The 18,586-nt window shown below is 55.3% G+C and overlaps 6 protein-coding genes across 6 annotated transcripts; 5 read left to right on the top strand and 1 right to left on the bottom strand.

Moving 5' to 3' along the window:
* Positions 1-244: 244 nt before the first annotated feature.
* Positions 245-2,471, top strand: CCM_03241 (uncharacterized protein; the record flags this gene model as incomplete). Its single annotated transcript, XM_006668392.1, has 3 exons — positions 245-802; positions 875-2,362; positions 2,421-2,471. 3 exons carry the CDS (start codon positions 245-247, stop codon positions 2,469-2,471), a joined length of 2,097 nt encoding a protein of 698 aa, XP_006668455.1.
* A 669-nt stretch (positions 2,472-3,140) lies between these two features.
* Positions 3,141-4,784, top strand: CCM_03240 (UV-damage endonuclease; the record flags this gene model as incomplete). The annotated part of the gene is made up of 2 exons (XM_006668391.1): positions 3,141-3,470; positions 3,534-4,784. The coding sequence occupies 2 exons, from the start codon at positions 3,141-3,143 to the stop codon at positions 4,782-4,784; spliced, it is 1,581 nt and encodes a 526-aa protein (XP_006668454.1).
* A 1,180-nt stretch (positions 4,785-5,964) lies between these two features.
* Positions 5,965-9,839, top strand: CCM_03239 (rna-dependent rna polymerase; the record flags this gene model as incomplete). Its single annotated transcript, XM_006668390.1, has 3 exons — positions 5,965-8,942; positions 9,002-9,319; positions 9,377-9,839. 3 exons carry the CDS (start codon positions 5,965-5,967, stop codon positions 9,837-9,839), a joined length of 3,759 nt encoding a protein of 1,252 aa, XP_006668453.1.
* Positions 9,840-10,283: 444 nt separating this feature from the next.
* On the top strand, positions 10,284-10,879 carry CCM_03238 (disease resistance protein Aig2, putative; the record flags this gene model as incomplete). Its single annotated transcript, XM_006668389.1, has 3 exons — positions 10,284-10,314; positions 10,373-10,380; positions 10,451-10,879. The coding sequence occupies 3 exons, from the start codon at positions 10,284-10,286 to the stop codon at positions 10,877-10,879; spliced, it is 468 nt and encodes a 155-aa protein (XP_006668452.1).
* A 2,590-nt stretch (positions 10,880-13,469) lies between these two features.
* On the top strand, positions 13,470-14,729 carry CCM_03237 (uncharacterized protein; the record flags this gene model as incomplete). Its single annotated transcript, XM_006668388.1, has 1 exon — positions 13,470-14,729. The coding sequence occupies one exon, from the start codon at positions 13,470-13,472 to the stop codon at positions 14,727-14,729; it is 1,260 nt and encodes a 419-aa protein (XP_006668451.1).
* A 1,103-nt stretch (positions 14,730-15,832) lies between these two features.
* CCM_03236 (Cell wall assembly/cell proliferation-coordinating protein) lies at positions 15,833-17,567 on the bottom strand (the record flags this gene model as incomplete). The annotated part of the gene is made up of 2 exons (XM_006668387.1): positions 15,833-17,355; positions 17,420-17,567. 2 exons carry the CDS (start codon positions 17,565-17,567, stop codon positions 15,833-15,835), a joined length of 1,671 nt encoding a protein of 556 aa, XP_006668450.1.
* Positions 17,568-18,586: the final 1,019 nt, after the last annotated feature.

Below are 18,586 nucleotides of genomic sequence, written 5' to 3'. Positions count from 1 at the left end.
GCTCTATCTTGCCCTAATATATCCGTATCATAATAGTTACCTATTGGTCTCCTTACCCCAAATGCCAAGGGTTATATAATGTTAGGCAGCCGTGCGGGGGAGCTGAAAGTTGGAGGCACCTCCACCTCGCTAGGTGCCATGGCCAGAGGATCGTGAAGTATAAAGCAGAACTCGATTTTCTTCAAAACGGAGTCCGTTCATCCAGCATTACTTGGCCATCAAAGCCCCCCGGAAAGTCTTGAAAATGGACGCTCGAGAGGACATCCCTTCCGTCGACGGCTTCACTGAAGACCAAGAGCAGGTTTTTAGGAATTGGGTGAATCTATTCAGCTGGAGTTCACCCCCGTCGCTGAAGCAAGCCAACGACTATCTGCGTCTCAAATTCTCACAATCATTTCCCGAACATGTACTGAGCGACGTCATCGAACAGGTCTATGCTAGAAAAGAGCTTCCCCCAATCCGGGAAATTGCTCCTTTTCTCCCGCCGCCGGTCCGGCCAGCGACCCCCCCTCGCACACACAAAGTGAAATTGCCTGGGTACGGTATGAGCATCACGCGCCGCCAAAAAAATACCGATTTTCCTGTCCTGGTCGCCGACAGAGATTCTGGCTGGAGGGCTCAAACACTCCTCATTCGGGAGTACTGCATGCTAGAGGCGGTTGAGAGTCTGACGAACAAGCCCGAGTGGTGGCGCAAGGTCCGCGACTCTGACATTGCGGCGAAATGGAGGGCAGAGATGCTGGCCATGGATTGGCAAGCATTTCATCAATATGCAGACTTTACGCCAAACATGGCCGATGCCGTCAGTCTCCGCCTGATTTTTTTTTTTAAATTTCTTTAAATGCAGGGCTCTAGTTACTAACGTGGTGCACAGTGTATTGAGGAGCTGCGCCTGAAAGCAGACATGTACGAGCAGACAGGTCTGATCCCCGTGTTTGACTACTCGGCGTGTGTCCTCAAATCAGACAGCCTGCTCGACGCCGAATTGACCGATAAGCTGATTGAGCTGCTGAAGCCTCTGGAGGACGTGCCAGAGTCCGCCAAAGACTGGCACCCCGGCAGTGACGGAAAGGTGCTGGACCTCGTTCATCCATCCATGTGGCCACTGGTGTTCGGCAGGACACGCATTATGCCAGATGATGAAATTAGTCTGCATGACTGCCTCAGCTTCATCGGCGCAGGCGAGGTGATTCCAAAACCGAACGAGAGTGAGCAGAGACCGGCCACCTTCTGGAGCTATCGGGAAGTGGCGACGTCGTCCATCAACTTTCAGTGGCTACCGTGCAATGTCGAGCTCACCGAAGACGGCAAAGCACGCATCACCAGCTACATCAACAACCTGCATCCCACTAAGCACAGAGGCCTGTATCCAGTGATTGAGGAGTTCATCTCCAAGTCTCTGCCAGCGTGGGATTATGTGTATCGCTGGCCCACAGAGTTTCGGTACCAGCGTCTGTCTACCATGAAAGTTGGCTTCGAGTGCACGACACCGGCCGTTTGCAAGCCGGAGTATGAGTGCCTTCCCACCAGCCGGCTATTGGGCAAGGCCGAGAGGGAAGAGGATGAGGACTACGACGAGGAGGACTACCAAGGCTCCGAGCGCGAGCAGCTCGACAACCAATGGTTCAACGAAACTCACCCGGTAAGAGTTCCCGACGTCAAACCCTGCGTCCCCGCCACCGATGCCTACCAAGACAAGGTCAAGACGGCGGGCTTCTTCGACAACGCCAGCCGGCTGCAGGTCATTGTCAAGCTCGCCAACATTCACTTGTCACCGGACAAGCCGCGCTACGACGGCGGCTCCTGGCACATTGAAGGCCAGCAAAACGAGCACATTGTCGCCACGGCGCTGTACTACTACGACAACGACAACATTACCGAGTCGCGGCTCGCCCTGCGGACGGCTGCCGACGCGGAGGAGCTGGGCAGGGACCTCGGCTACCTGCAAAACGACGTGCGCTCTATTGCACACACCTTTGCCGTGGAGCAGAGCCACGAGGCCAGCACGCTGCAGGACGTCGGGTCGGTGACGACGCGCGCGGGCCGCGCCATCTTCTTCCCCAACCTCTTCCTGCACCGCGTCGAGCCGTTTGCGCTGCAAGACGCGACGCGGCCCGGGCACCGCAAGATCCTGGCGCTGTTCCTGGTGGACCCGCAGATCCCCGTCATCTCGACGGCGAATGTGCCGCCGCAGCAGCGCCACTGGTGGCCGGGCGAGGGCTATGTCCGTCAGCGTTTGCGGTTACCGGCCGTGGTCGGCGGCATGGTGCTCGAGCATGTTGATTTCCCGTACGACGAGGCCGAGGCCAAGAGGGTGCGCGAGAGGCTCATGGCGGAGAGGAGGACGGAGCAGGATGGGTTTGTGAGTGACCTCAAGTCGATCGAGTTTGGATTCTGTGAGCATTAAAGTGTCGCGGCAGTGTTGGTGCAAGCCAGCAAGTTGGAGTCGCTTGGCTAGTCGAGCTCAGTAGTATTTTTTTTTTGTAAAAAAATATGACTAACTTTTTACCATGAGAACGCAATATTCATTGAGACTGTTTTTCATCCCAGTCATGTCTCTTCCCGTCATAGTTTGCATGGTCTTGGTCGTTTGCCTCATCCCGAGTCCCACATTTTGAGCGTCATCGATCTCGAGATTCGCAGTCCGAGGAAGAGAAACGATGGCAAGTTGTTGAATTTTCAAATAGAAAAAAAAATCAAGAGGCAATAGTGGTAAGATATTCAAGGAGAAGAAGTCAGCAATTTTCAGAAAAGTCGTACCTCATTCCCGTACATGCCCGATTCTATCACCAGCTTACGGGGCGCGGGATCTGGGGTGGCGGTCGACATCCGACATCGAGATTAACAAGCCTTCGATCGTCAATTGATGACTTGAGCACATTTCAGTCTCATTTCTTCCTTTCTATGGGTTTCACTTTTTCAAATCGCTCCGAACCTGTTGTTTTTCATCCCTACATCTACTGCCTACTTTCTTGACACATATTTACTTGTTGAATCTTTTACACCTACTTCAAACGGCAGCAGATCTTTGTCCACGACACTGCATGCGATTCTTTCGACATATTCTCAGTTGTTGTCGCGGGACCCTAACCGCTGGGACATTGAAACACTCGCGATTATTGTCATTGTCATCGTCAATCATGGCACCAAAGCGAAAAGCGGCCGTCGTAGAAACGGTCGTGGCCGCCGCCGAGGTAGCCACGTTGACGCGTCGCAAGCTCCCACGACGATCTACCCTGCAAGCAAAAAACGAAGCAACCGAGACTTTAACAGAAATTACATCAGAGATCAAAGTCGTCGAGAAGCCCAAGAAAGCGCGCGCCGCGCGGAAGCCACCAGTGCGAGACGTCAGTGCAGAGGACGAGGCTGGCAATGACGAGGAAGCGTCGTCGGCCGAGAGAGGTGCCAGACGTCCTCCGCCTGTCAACAGCGACGAGTTGCCACTGCCGTGGTCCGGACGCTTAGGATATGTACGAAGATATATTGCTTCCGGCCTCCGCGCTCCCCGTCCCCAGCACAACTAACATGCATAGGCTTGTTTGAATACCTATCTCAGGACAGCCAACCCGCCCGTATTCTCATCCAGGACATGTCGCATCGCATCCATCCTGGAACACCGCCACCCGCTTCTCGACCCCTCACAGCCCGAACACCCGACCAAGAACAGGCCCGACAAGTCCCAACCGGCCTCGGTGGCGCGCGGCCTCTTGTTTGTCCAAAGCCTGGGCCTCGCCAACGCCCGCGACATCATCCCGATGCTGCGCTGGAACGAAAAGTACGGCATCAAGTTCATGCGCCTCAGCAGCGAAATGTTCCCCTTTGCCAGCCACGCCGAGTACGGCTACAAACTGGCCCCGTTTGCCGCCGACGCGCTCGCCGCCGCCGGCCGGGTCGCCGCCACGCTCGGCCACCGCCTGACGACGCACCCGGGCCAGTTTACGCAGATTGGCAGCCCGCGGGCGGAGGTAGTCGCAGCGTCCTTGCGGGACCTCGCGTACCACGACGAGCTGCTGTCGCTGCTGCGGCTGCCGCCGCAGCAGGACCGCGACGCCGTCATGATCATCCACATGGGCGGCACGTTTGGCGACAAGCAGGCGACGCTCGCGCGCTTCCGCGCCAACTACGCCCGGCTCCCGCGCGGGGTCCGGGACCGGCTCGTGCTCGAAAACGACGACGTGGCGTGGAGCGTGCACGACCTGCTGCCTGTCTGCGAGGAGCTCGACATCCCGCTCGTGCTCGACTACCACCACCACAACATCGTCTTTGACGCCGCGCGCCTCCGCGAGGGCACGCTCGACATCGCCGCGCTGTATCCCCGCATCGCGGCGACGTGGGCGCGCAAGGGCATCACGCAGAAGATGCACTACAGCGAGCCGACGGCGGGCGCCGTCACGCCGCGCGAGCGCCGCAAGCACGCGCCGCGCGTCAAGGTGCTGCCGCCGTGCGCGCGCGACATGGACCTGATGATCGAGGCCAAGGACAAGGAGCAGGCCGTGCTGGAGCTCATGCGCACGTACAGGCTGCCGGGCTGGGACCGCGCGCGCGACATTGTCCCGTACGAGCGGGATGATGACGAGCCGAGGCCGGCGCAAAAGGCGGCGGCTAAGAGGGCCAAGGGGGAAACAAACGGCGGGGAGGCGGTGGTGGCGGCGGAGGATTTTGGCATGGGAGGGCCGGAGAATCGCGTGTACTGGCCGCTGGGAATGGAGGAGTGGCTGCGGCCGAGGAAAAAGGGTAGTGAAAAGGAGGCGAAGGAGGTGGTGGAATCAGATATCGAAGAATAATAGTATACGGTGTATACATTTATTTATTATGACCACCTAGTTCATCGTGTTAGGCAGCTTCAAAATAGGCAGCTCCTCTCACATCTGTCGAGACAGAATTACAGGTTCGCAGTGAATAGCAATCGAGAAATGGGAACCACCGAGCATTAAAATAACGTTTCCCTCTTATTTCCTTGATTTCCATCCTTTCGTCAATTTTCGTGGTAAGAATGGTCATCAACAGCGGCATGGCGCTGCAACGTCAACTGGGTCAAGCGTGTAAGTGCGGACTTTCCAACACTGGTCCGCCTTGGCACCGTGGCACCGAACTAAATAGGAACTAACCAGGAATTCCGTGCAATCACTGTTTGGATGTATACCATCCTGTGAAGCAATGTCAGAGCAAACAAGTAGCACATGCGAGTTTCCGTAACCATGGCCCGTTGCTCCGCCTAGCAGTTGAGGAACTCCCCTCCCGACAATTGCAAATATCATAAAACACACTAGCGAGACCGCACGAACCATACATAGATATGTACCTACAGTGGGTGTAGCAATCGGTCATTATCCCCTACGATGTGAGCACATGTTAAGGTTTAGCGTCCCGTCCTCCCGCCAACGATCGACAACGGCGGCTAGTTAGATATATTGCTGGGCATTTCGCACTTTTTCATCAGAGGCTAAAGAAACTGGTTTGCAAAATGCCCTTTGTGCCAAAAGGGTATAAGAATTGATTTGCAATGTCAGAACTTAGAACTCGGTCCTTTCCAACCTACCCGGCCTTCCTATCACCAACCAACAGCCCCGCTAGCAAACTTGAAGTGTGAAACTCAATTAACTTACGAATACATACCTAGTTAACAGGCACTCATGCACCTCATACCGAGACCAGCATGTTGCTGTGCATACGCAGTAAATTGTTTGATGTCTCAGTTGGAGCGGTGAGCGGGGCCGATGCGGGGCTTTGGCTAAGCTCGGGGACACGAGTTTCCATGCGAGCCATCTTCGAGCAACAAATCAACAAATCTACCCTCCCAAACGACAGTGGTGCTGTATATCTAATTCCTCATTTGTCTCTTGATTCATGTCCTTGAGCGAGAAATATTTTACCTGTAGCACTCCTGTTCACATACCGACCTCGCCGTCTAAACTCTCGGTTGTCCGGAGTTCAGGGTGTTGGAAGCCCCATGGATGAGATATCATGGAAGTCTTTTTGAGCAACGTTCCCCAGACTCTGCCTGAAGACCAACTCAGAAAAGAGCTCAAGCCTTTTCTGACAATTCTCGGCATTGTCGACTGGATTGTCGATAAACCCAAGCGAAAGACCATGGCCTGGATCTCCTTCCTCAAGGCAGACGACGGTGTCAGGTTTCTGAAAAGACACGGCAAACAGGTTATACCCGGCCAAGAGGGCGCTCTGCCGGACCAAGGCAAGCTGGATCTCAGCAAGCCGGATCTCAGAAAGCCGGATCCCAAGAGCCCCCCCGTCTCCGGCGCTCGTACTCGCGCAGTGGCGCGGCTGCATCTCCTGTCAACGCCCATCTATGCGGAGAAGAGCAAAAGGAGGGTGGCCTCGCTGACGCTGGGTCAACTTCGACACGAGCGCGATGCGCGTCAAAAGAAGCCGGACAGAAGCCAGCGAGCATCGGCCATCTCATGTCCTATCAACAGCATCTCATGTGGCAAGATCATATTTGGGCCGCCAGAAATGGAGTTGAAATATGTACAGCAAATTCAGCACCGCATTAACGCCTATGCTAGATTTGATTACCAGTCCTTGGTGGTGCATCAGGAGGGCGTGGCTCGGATGGACGTGCCGTACAACGCCATCCATGGGCTCGTGTTGGACCCCGGGGCGCAGAGCATGACATTGATACTGGAAGTGTCCCCTAGATTTTTCGCTCAACAGACAAGTCATGACGATGGCAGCAAGTGGGAGCGGCAAACAAGTTTTCCTTCGTGGAGAGACCATCCCAAGTATGTGGCCCACTGCCTGGTCTACCAACTGATGATTGCTGCCGACTACTATCCAACAATTGCCGCCCTTCGACAGCAAGACATCCTGTCCCTCGAATACGAAAAAATGCCGCTTATAAAATCCCCGACACCCATCGTCGAGGACTACGTGACGGGTATGCGAGCATTCGAGGGCAAGATGCAAAGCTTCGGCGATGTGCGAACCGCGTCAATTCCCTTTGCAATCCTCTTTCAAGTCGAGACGCTTGTCTGGAACAATTACTTTCACCCTGAAGGCGGCCTTTCTGTGCTCCAAATCCTCGAGAGAACAGCCAAAGATCCGTCCTGGAAAAGCAGGACGCCGCCGTTTACAGCCGAGGCCATGAAGAAGATTATACGGTTAATCCCGTATCCCACTCCAGGTATAGAGCCGGTGGAAGTCAATCCGGCGGCCTTTCTGCAAAGCGTGGCGGAAGAAGAGGCCGGCCTCCGAAGCCGGGATCTGTCCAGGTCAGGAGTGTACGGTCCAAGCATACCGCCACATCAAACTTGGGTCTTCAAAGCGATAGTGTCTCCCACACGCATTTCTCTGCAAGGTCCCGATCCGGAGAGTCGCAACAGGGTATTGCGAATGTTTCCCGATCGTGGTGACCAGTTTCTCCGCGTTTCGTTTTGCGACGAAGATGGGCAGCGTCTTGCGTTCAACCCCCGGGTCTCAAACGACCCTATATACGAGCGGTTCCGCGAAGTTCTCACAAAGGGCATTCGTATCGCTGGCAGACACTTTTCTTTCCTGGGATTCTCCCACTCTTCACTCCGCTCTCACTCAACCTGGTTCCTGGCCCCATTCATTGACGCAGATGGGCAGCGTCAAAACCGCGACACCATCCTCGCCGTCCTGGGCAACTTTAGCGACATTTTGACCCCCGCCAAATGCGCAGCCCGAATTGGTCAGGCGTTCTCAGAAACCCCCTATGCTGTGGACTTGTTTGAGACCAGAATCGGCGTTCGATGGATTCCAGACGTCAAATCAGCGGACGGAAACCGCGTCTTCAGCGATGGCGTGGGCACAATCTCGTGGGGCGCCGTGGAAGACTTTTGGAAGGCACTTCCCAAGCGATCTGCTGGTGTGACGTGTTTTCAGATCCGCTGGGCGGGAGTCAAAGGTCTGCTCGTGCTTGATCCGAGACTGCCGGGCAAGGTCATTTGCGTGCGCAAGGAATCGATGATGAAATTTCCCAGCCAAGACCTGAAAGAGCTTGGGATTTGTGATGTAGCTTCAAGACCATTGCGGCTAGTTTTGAATCGTCAAGTTATTAAGATTCTGGAAGACATGGGGACCAGTGCCTCGTGGTTTCTTGCACTTCAAAACGATGCACTTGATTTCCTACGGGCCGTCACCGCCACACCTCTGAACACCAGCACTTTCTTGCAATATCAGGACATTGGCAGCGCTATTGGTCTACCGTCTTTCATCAAGCAACTGAGCAAGATGGACATTGACTACCGCCACGACACGTTTCTCAAGTCGGTTGTCGAACACGTTGTGCTGCGCGAGCTGCGACTGTTGAAGCACAAAGCCCGGATTCCCGTCCCTAAGGGAGTGACCCTTTTCGGCGTCATGGATGAAACTGGTTTCCTCGGCGAGAATGAAGTTTATATCACCTTTGACTCAACCCGGGGAAAGAGCGGGGAGCGTATGGATGCCACTTTGATTGACGGTCCCGTCATTGTAACTCGATCGCCCGCTCTACACCCTGGCGATATTCAGATTGCGAAAATGGTGACACCTCCCGACTCTCACCCGCTGAAGAGCTTGAGAAACTGCATTGCCTTTAGCCAGAGAGGATCCCGTGATTTACCAAGTCAGTTGAGCGGGGGAGATCTTGACGGAGACCTGTACAATGTCATTTGGGACCCCAAGGCGTACCCCAAACATACATTTGATCCGGCCGATTACACACGCGTTGTTCCTCCCTCCCTAGATAGACCGGTTACCCGCCATGACATTGCGAATTTCTTTATTGACTTCATGAGGTCGGATATTCTGGGGCTGATTGCCACCAGACACCAGATTCTGGCTGACGTGCAAGAGGCAGGAACTAGTGACGCCAGCTGCATCAAGCTGGCCGAGATGCACTCGACCGCCGTCGACTATTCCAAGACTGGGATTGCGGTGAACTGGCGAGACATGCCCCGGGCACCGCGCTCGCGCCCTGACTTGTAAGCGCGACTTTCCTTGTTATACTGTTCCATTGCGCAATGCTAACGTTGACGAATAGCCTCGCCCCCGCTCCTCCGGTTTTTCTTTATGACCTTGGTCAAATCAGCCACATTGCCGAGGACGACGACGATGATGACGGAAACGATATGAACAGCGCCAAGCCGAGGTATCATCGATCCGAAAAGATCCTAGGCCATCTGTATCGTGGCATCGACGAGAATAAAATTTGGAGCGAGAATATTTACAGGTCTATTCCTAAATTGAGCTCATCTGTGTGGGAGCAGCTGCTGGAGCGAGTTCAGGCTGAACTAAACCTGCGCCGGATCAACATGTACTACGAAAGTCATCGCCAACGAGCATGGAAGATCCGCGCACTGTAAGTCCGCTCTGACTCCCGTGTTCGGGCTGTGCACTCGAAACTGACGCGGAACAGGTACGAGGACTCCATCTCGGAAAACATGTGGCACTTTTCAGAGAACTCGAGAAGCCACATCACGGAAGCAGAAGCTTTTTGCGGCTCGATTCTCAACAAGAGAGGCGTGCAGTCGCGGCAGCAGCGTGAGACGTCGATCCAGCTCAAAGATGAGACGGACAGGGTCATGACGTGGATCACCAAGCTCATTCGCGATGGGGTTGAACGCATCGACGATGAGGATGTGTACTACAGCGACGAGAGCGACGAGGATGACTACAGCGTGCTCCGGTTGTCTTGGGCGTGCCTGGTTGTCGGCTGCTCCAAGCCGGCCGACGGAGTCAAGGCACCGGATCGCGGGACCGGGGAGCTCAAGAGCTTCCGCGTGATTGCGGCCGCGTGCTTGCTCAAGGAGCTCAACGATCTGAGAGGCAGTGGGCTCGACGAGAGGTTTCGGGCTCTCGGCATCGGGGCACGGGAATGAACTGGAACTACGCAGACGGGGTTTCCCACTTGACGCGTTTTAGAGTCTAGAGGCATGGTTAGACTATCAACAAAACGGAGGCGGGGACTGAAGTGAGCGATCTGGCTTCATCGCCAACACAATATCTGTAGACAGTGTAGGGAGAGTACCTGGTAACTTGAGCGGTAAGTTTTTATAGAGTACTGTAATCTCAACAATAGTGTCAAATTAATAAATAAAAAATAGATTCAAAACTTGAAACTTCTGCTTTGTTGTGTCACAGAGCGGCTCCCCCATTACCCCACGTGCGATTATCGGAGCAGCTCGGCCCTTAGATAACCAGGCACCCAACCATCACTCAGCATCATCATCCCTCAACACGGCAGTTTCGCGTCGCGTGGCTTCAGGAGAGAGTTTTCAAAGACGGTAGCCTCTGTTATTTGCGTATAAACACGGTCGCGCAAGATGAGTGGCGAGCTCACCGGCTTCTTCTATGGTACGTAGGCCACCCCGCCAAACCGCCCCGTTTCCCACTGCTAACACACCTCTCCCAGGCACGCTGGTACGTTGGTTGCTGAGCAATTCCGCAGGCCCGCGTCTCCGACAAACCCTACTAACAGAAAGACGCGCAGATGGCCCCCGAGGTCTTCTTCAGCGTGTGCTACGGCACCAAGTCCCCTCCGGCGGCGGTGCAGGCGCTGCACGCCTTTGTCCCCGCGGTGCTCGCCGGGTTCTGCCGGCACCGGGTGCGGGCCGCCGACTACCCGGGCATCGTGTCGGCAGCGGGCGGGTCGGTGCGCGGCGTGTACGTGACGGGCCTGACGACGGCCAACATGCAGAAGCTGGACGACTACGAGGGGTCCGAGTACCGGCTGGAGACGGTCCGGGTGCGGCTTGATGACGACGAGGCGGCGGAGCGGGAGACGAGGACGTACGTGTTTCTGCACCCCAAGGAGCTCGAGGCGCGCGAGTGGGACTTTGAGGAGTTCAAGAGGGACCGCATGAAGCTGTGGACGAGGAACGGGTACTGCGAGGGGGACATGAAGGAATGGGTGCAGTGATTTTGGCTGGCCCGGGGCGGCAGAATGGGATGCCGGTCGATGGGTGACTGTAGATGGCAGCATCAGCAGCCTGTTTTTTTTTTCCTACTTTGAGTAGAGCCTACAATTGACGCCATTGGTCTGTCGAGACTGTTCCAAAAGTGAGCCGCCATGATGACAGACTAGACATTTTGGGTTCTTATTGTTCTTGTAGTTGGACCAGGACATGGGTCGCCTTTGTTCTATCGCATTTCCTTGTTCATAATATAATTCCTTGCAGAAACGTCTTGGCGGCGGGCAGTGACATGCCAGGCTTATGGGCGCGTTATTACGCGAGGATATACATGATATACATGCATCTATTCCAGACCACTTAACATAACGTAATGTTTAGGTAGCCAACCCTGACAACCTTGTCGTAAGGCATTTGGCGCCGTTGGGGGGAGGGTCTTGCTGAAAGGCAGCGACTGATGCTACCCCTTTGTCAGCTTCCACGCGCTGTCGAGAGGACGAATCTGAAACTAGAATGAGTTTCAGAAGAAGCGCGCTTCTGGAAGCCAAAGCGAGTAAAGTTCTGAAAATGATTGCATGGTAATAGAAATGGCGTGATTATTCAGAGAACTGAACCGACCACTGTTGACCAGTGTTAGTTATTGTTGCGGGCGACGGCCCTTGTTCACTGATCTCCAGGCTTCAAGGCTTACAGGGGTCCGCCAGCCACGAGCCACCACTGACGCCATCCCTGCGTGTTGGCGGCAGAAGAAGAGAGTCACGAGTTAATAAATTGTATAATTTATCAACTGGAACTGATATGCATTCGCCAAGAATATTGTTGTTCAACAACGCTGACTAGCAGTGTACTGCATCTGCCGTTTGGTTCATGTTTCAACGAGCCAGTGAATCGGTGGTCGTTGACAACACGAATAAGAATCTAGAGGTAGGCAACTTGAAAAGCGGGACCTCGTCAGCAGCTGGTCTCGCTCAGTTTCCTACCATCATCATCACTAGCCACATCACTCTCGTCACATCTTGCCATCAACCAGAGTGACAAGCGACACTCTCATGCCTTGATCTGCTTCCCAAAAGAGGTGTATTTGCGACCATGTAAGTGGCCAAGAACTCCAGACGTCAGGCAACCTCCTAGTGAACCAGTAACATAGGCCATCTACACCTCCGTTTGCATAATCCATCACCATGGGCCACTTGTTTCGCCATCCTCCAGCGTCACGGGCCAGTTCAGTCACCTGTGTCCGGCGTCACCAAAGCTGACTAGGGCTTGCACCAGACTGCCGAGCGCCGCCTTTGTTCCCCCCACGGTGCGTTCCGCCCTGAGCCAGGCCGCGCCGATCCCCTGTCTAGTTGTCTTGTCCCCGCCCGACATATCGAGTTGAGGATAGTAAGACAAGGGAAACGACGTGGTAAAGAAAATCCGTCAAAACTTTACTCGCGGGGGAAATACATCCATGCTTGGCTAAACTAATTGGCGCCGATTCCACTCTCCGTCCAAGTCGCGCGCCTAGCAGCCCATCACCACAATTTTTGAACCGAAAAGGGCCCGATTGATTCGAAAGGAGGCTTGTTGATCAGTCTGACCTATCCATGTCCCGATCTCCGCGTTTCGACGCCATCTGATCCACTTGCATACCACTCCGTCCACGCCTATGCACTGGTAGTCTGTCTGGTCTGTCTGGTACCTGCGCTGCGCTTCACCAAGAAACCGATATCTTGTCCAGCGACTGGCTTACTATTCTCTCGGCCGTCATTTTTCTTGCCTTGCCACCACCGATGAATCATGGACTGTTTCTTCTTGGCTGCTCGCGTTTGCCGAGCTGGTCGCTCTCTGTCTCTCATTTGTAGTATGTACCGTCTACATTGGTGACCGATCCTGCGTCGGTTCCGCTGGTATTTCCATGGCCTCAACATTGTATCAGACTTGTCCCCTACCGCTCCGTCTGATTATGTTCCCTCTCTCCCTCCGACTCGCTCATCACTGTTCTTGCTTCTTTTGCTTTTATTTGCTTGTTTAAAGGTTGGGCCTCTACATTCACAACCTCCCAACCACCACACCTTCTCGTTGCAGTAACACGCCTGGCGCACGTCGCCTTCACTTCGATCCCCACGAAAGAACTAATGGTGTTTTTTTAACCAAGAGCGCAGCCTAGTTCTTGTGTTTCATCTACGGCTCTTTGTGCTTTTTTTTAACCTCACGTCGGCCCCATTCCTAGCAGGCAAACAGTGCATGTCCAGGTTCGCGCGACTCCCTTCATTAAGCCATCCTCAGTGACTGCCTATATTGGCCTTTATACTCTTTGCGCGCGGCTGGCGAGACTTGACACGCAACATACTATTTACCACTTGGCACCACTTCTTCACATGCGTCATTCCTCTAGTTATCATGTCGCATATAAAAGGCAACGAGTATCCTGAGCGTATTCCACACCTCAACAAGCACAATCACACCCATCACCGAAACCTGGCCTGGAACCCTTGATTCTCACATATCCTACAGCATCGACGTTTGCACCACTTTCCAAGGTATCTGCTCTCTTGGCACTTTTTTCTTCGCATCATTTCGGCTTTCTACGCGACTCATTACACGGAATAACTCACAATGCTGGCCAAATCTATTGCCATGTCCGCCCTGATCGTCATGACCCATGGCCACATCATTATGACCAACCCCGTACCCTTCAGCAAAGCCAAGCTCTCCCAGGCCCCTCTAGACGATAACGGCTCCAACTTCCCTTGCAAGAACGGCGGAGGGTTTGATGCCTACGAGTTGCAAGGTGCGAGCAACGTTTACGCACAGGGGAGCAAGCAGACCATGAAGTTTAAAGGAACAGCTGTCCACGGCGGTGGTTCCTGCCAAGTCTCCGTCACCACCGATCTCAAGCCCACAAAAACTTCTGTTTGGAAGGTGATCAAGTCCTTTGAAGGAGGATGCCCTGCCAAGGACCAAGTGGGCAATATGCCTGTGACTCCGAGCGCAGAGTATCCGATCCCCGAGGGCTACGATTTCACCATTCCCAAGGAGCTTTCTGCCGGCAACTACACTCTTGCCTGGACCTGGTTCAACAGGGTCGGCAACCGCGAAATGTACATGAACTGTGCTCCCCTGACCGTCACTGGCTCCGCTGGCTCGCCGGACTTCATGAGTGGTCTTCCTGACATGTTTGTCGCCAACATCAACACGTGCAAACTCAAGGAAGGCTCTGATCTTGAGTTCCCCAACCCTGGCACCGACGTCGAGAAACATCCGCTCAAGGTCGGGAGCGCGGATCAACAAAAGCCGATAAAACCTGCGTGTCCCGATGTTCCGGGAGGAGGAGCCCCCAAAGCTGCCCCTAGCGGTGGGAGCGCTCCTGCGCCTAGCACAGCCATGCCTGCCCAGCCTACGGCTTCAGCTCCTGGCGCCGGCTCTTCGATCGGTACCCCTGGCGGCTTCGCCACTTCCGTCGGCTCCCAGCCGGCGCCCACTCCGGCGCCCACTCCGGCGGCCCCCGCTGGTAGCTCTGCTGGCGCTGGCAGCCAAGCACCTGCTCCCGCCGCCCCTTCCGCCGGCAGCCAAGCACCTGCTCCCGCCGCTCCTTCCGCCGGCAGCCAAGCACCAGCTCCCGCCACCCCTTCCGCCGGCCCCAGCCCCGGCGGCGGCGGCGGCCACCCGCCCAACACTGCCTGCACCGTCGATGGTCAGTGGAACTGCATCGGCGGCACGTCCTTTCAGCGCTGCGCCGCCGGCATGTGGTCTGCCGTCCAACCCATGGCGGCCGGTGTCTGCTGCCAGCCGGGCGAGTCTTCCGATTTCAAGATGTCAGCTGCCCCTCCGGCGGCAAAGCGCGCTTTGCGCCGCGCTGCTCGCGCTGATGCTTGATCTTGGGGGAACCATCTACCTTGGTGTTGTGTTGGAGCGGCTGGAGACGATCGGCAGTGCCCGTCATCGCCCAGCAGCTTCGTTCATGTATATAGCTTTTGTTTGTTTTGCATAGACCCCGCTGAACGGGGATGGGATGGGACAAATTTGTTTTGAACTTTTATCAGTACCTCGCGACTTGCTATAGAGGCCAAGAAAAAAAAAAAAAAGAGACACACATTTTGCTTGTAAACAGTTTCATCTCGTTGACATTTTGCTCACATAGTATACATGGCGCTTTACAACTAACTACCCGCATCACTGCCCGTTGCCGTGCTAGCCGGCGTCGTCAGTGCGCCGAAAACACGTCCTGGGTTTCAAGGTCCCATTGTAAAGATGGAACTGGTCAAGCGGCTTCCACGGTCGGGACGAGGTAGCAGCTGGTGGCTTCATGGGGCGCGCCCAACGACTTTGGTGACGAAGCCGCGGTTGGAGACCGTGTCGGGAGTCGCGTGGTGTCTGAAAGCGAACTTCAAGGCGCCTCTGATATGGTAGTTGGTGCTGGTGCTGTGCAGGCCGAGAAGACGCGGCTGACCTCCCTGTTTCCTCACAACATCAGCAAAAAGTTGATACATGTTCCTGCACGCAGTCGTCAGAACATGCACCCGCGCAAGCAAGCAAAATAGTAACAAAGGTGGTTTCTTTGTACAGGCTGCCTAAGTTCTCGGCCACTGTCCCTAACAGAAAAGAATAAAGTCCTTGGCAGAGCTCAAACCCAGTACATCACACGTAATAATGTACATATTCACCATTTGTGCAAAGGAAGGAAACCCCCTCTCGTATCAAAACAAACATTTTGCGTGGTGTTCAATCCTCCCCATGGCCTGCCCAGTCTTGCCAGGCCAGTGGCACACTAGATATAAAAATAACAAAAAGAAAGTGCACACGAGGCAATGAGTCCACCTCCCGAAGTGAATCGGCGACACCGTAAACGCCAAAAAAAAGAGCAGTTGGTACTAAAACGTCCGGGCTGGAGGCGTGTACCTGCGCCTCAGGACACCATCAAGTCATGCAATCGTGCTGTTCAATGCCCACTCCTAATATGCTGCTTGTATCTTTACACTTTAAATCTCAATCGTCTTCATGGCGTCGTCAGCAACCTCGTGCTGCTCGCCGTTGGCCTTGGGCGGCTCGTTTTCTTTCTCCCGATGGAGGTTGGAGTCGCGGCGGCCAGTAAGCAGTGTACTTGTCGTGGCGCTAACAGGGCTCTTGAGGTCGTTGCTGCTACCGGGAGAGTCGGGCTCTTCGTCGACTTCGACAAGCGTGGAAGGCTCAATATGGGCGTCGCGTAGAATGGGCATTACCATTTCCTCCGTCACCCTACTGAGAGGCGGGGGCTTTCCAAATCCGCGGCGTCCGGGGCTGGCCAAGGGTGACGATGCTGTGGGTCGCTGCATGGAGCGGCCGCGCGTGTCGCCGTTGGGGCCGTCGACGGGGCTCATGTATGGCGAGGCAGATCGGCTGCCAAGGGGAGATCCGCCCTTGGGTGATGCCATGGACCTCCTTTTGCCGGCGGCAACGGCGGCTGCGCGGTGACCATGCTTTTGGTCCATGCGCCACCGCAAGATGTTAAAGTACGATGGCTCAATACGAGTCTCTTTGAATTCGCGCAGCTTGAGCTCGTTGGTGTCCTCGTCAACGTACCATTTTCCCGAGTTGAGGTCGTCGGCAACAAGAGCCAGGAATGCGCCCCAGGAACGGGCGACGACGTACTTGGTGTCGTAGTCGCGGCCGAAGAGAATAACCTGGCCCCAGCGGCCAGCGGGACCAGGGGCCAGGTCGACGGCCAAGTTGTTGCCGCCCCAGTCGCGAACAAGGGGGATCCAGCCAGCGTGAGCGTAGGCCTTTCGAATGCTGTTGGGGGGAACACAGTGCTGCCTCTGGAGCAGGTTTTCTTGCCACGCGTCGGGGTTTGAGGAGGAAGATGGAGGGCGTTGATGGGAGGAGCTCTCGCCAGTTTCCTGGCTGGAGGGAGGAGGGTGGTTATTGGCCGCGTCCAATAAGTACTGCTCATTGACGCGTCTCCAAGTCTCCCACTCCTGAACGATCTCCTCGGCATCCATTAACATGCCGCTGAAAATGATACCGGTCGGGGTGCCGCCACGTTCTTGGCCGTCGTGCACCATGAGAGAGTCGCGAACGTCTTGGGGAAGGGAGCAGTCGAGCTGGTGCTCGAGGTCGTTGAGGTCGTTGATGGTGCAGCCCTCACCGAGCTGGTCAAAGAGCTCAAAGTAGTTGTCCTCGGCCCAGGTGTCTATACGGTGCCAGGAATGCTGAATGGGAGGAGGTGGGGGCAGGCCGTCGGAGAAGGCCTGCATCTGGACATCGCCTTGGCCCTGGACCTCGAAGCCGTCAGCGTTGGCTTGCTTGGCGACGGACGAGCGCAGGCCAGGGGAGTAGGAGCCGTTGGGGGTGGAGGCGCCGCCGTGGCCTTCGTAGCGGGTAGAGGAGGCGCCTTCGTCAAAGTAGGGGTTGGAAACGTCGGCGCGGGAGTCGGATGCAGTGGCGACACCGGTGAGCATGCCGCTTCTACTGTCTCGGAGCGGAATATGACGGCCGGTTCGTTGAGGCGAGTCAAAGGATGAGTCTGTTGGTGGGCGGGGTTGTGGTTAGCAGCGGCCAACATGTTTGTGGTAATCGGGCTCGCTTACGTCTATCATACGTAGTCATTGTGTGCCAAAATGACTTAAAGGCGGTACTAAATCTATTGCCGGCAGGGTTAGCAGGCGACGTCGGGAGCGATTGAGGCCTTGCGTTCCGCGCAAGGACTGACAGGGGGAGAGCGTACGAGTTGGCCATTGTGGGCGGCATGCTGCTCGCCGAATGAATTCGCGGCGAAGAATCTTTGTCGTCTTCTGTTGAAGAATGTTGCAATCAAGTATCAAACAAAGACCAAGGACAATAGGTGGGATTCGTCAGGGTCGGCAGATGACAAAGGGTGCGTATGGGTGCTGTTGCTCGATGCCTTGGCCGTGGTCGCGTCACAATTTGGCCGGCACTGGCACTGTGCGGTGTGCGGGATACAACGAACGGTCAGCGTGGCTGAGAAGAAAAAAAACCCCGAGTAATATGTCGCAGAGGAACCGGTAGGACGACGGCGAAAGGGGCAGTCGGCGACGTTCTTTGTCAATAAGCAGGTAAGACAGGACCAAGGGCCCGTGGTTCGCTTCGATGGCTGTCCGGCCGAGGGGGACAAAGGGGGGGGGAGGTCGAGGTGAGGATCCTGGGGAGCCGCACACGGTTTGTGTGTTGGGCGCGGGCGTATGTGTGTTGGCGCGGAAAGAAGAGGCCCGATGGAGTTCACAAACAACGAGAGAGAGAAAAAGAGAGTGAAAGAAAAGATGCAGATGACAAGCTTGGAGCCGACAGAAGCCCGGATGGAAGATGCAGAAGGCGGCAGCAGTTTGTGGCACCAGGGGAAGCAGCCACGGGTGGAGGACGGTGATCACATTCGATAAGGGGGGTACATGTGTGGTGAGGGCTTCCCACTCTCCTTGCAGGCAGCTTGTCTCAGTGGACACACCACTGAAGCCCCGGCGCCTTCACTGCTGGATGCTGACCCTCTTGGTGGACTGGTGGACACTTTCGGCGGCCTGCTAGGCCACGACTGGGTGACGCCTGGGCTTTCAGTGGGATGATGCCGTGGGGGCCTCCACTGCGGATATTGCGAGTATTTTCCTTCTGTCCATTTTGTTGTACGAAGTAATTTGTACCTAACCGACTACGAGTAGCAGCCGTAAAAGCATAGGAGTAGACATGGGCGTCTGTTGTACCGCTCTCATTTGAGACTGCACTATCCGTATTAATTAGCACCTGAA

This window comes from Cordyceps militaris (genome assembly GCF_000225605.1).
Source record: "Cordyceps militaris CM01 unplaced genomic scaffold CCM_S00002, whole genome shotgun sequence".
NCBI classification, from domain to species: Eukaryota; Fungi; Ascomycota; class Sordariomycetes; order Hypocreales; family Cordycipitaceae; genus Cordyceps; species Cordyceps militaris.
This window is presented reverse-complemented; position numbering and strand designations above follow the sequence as displayed.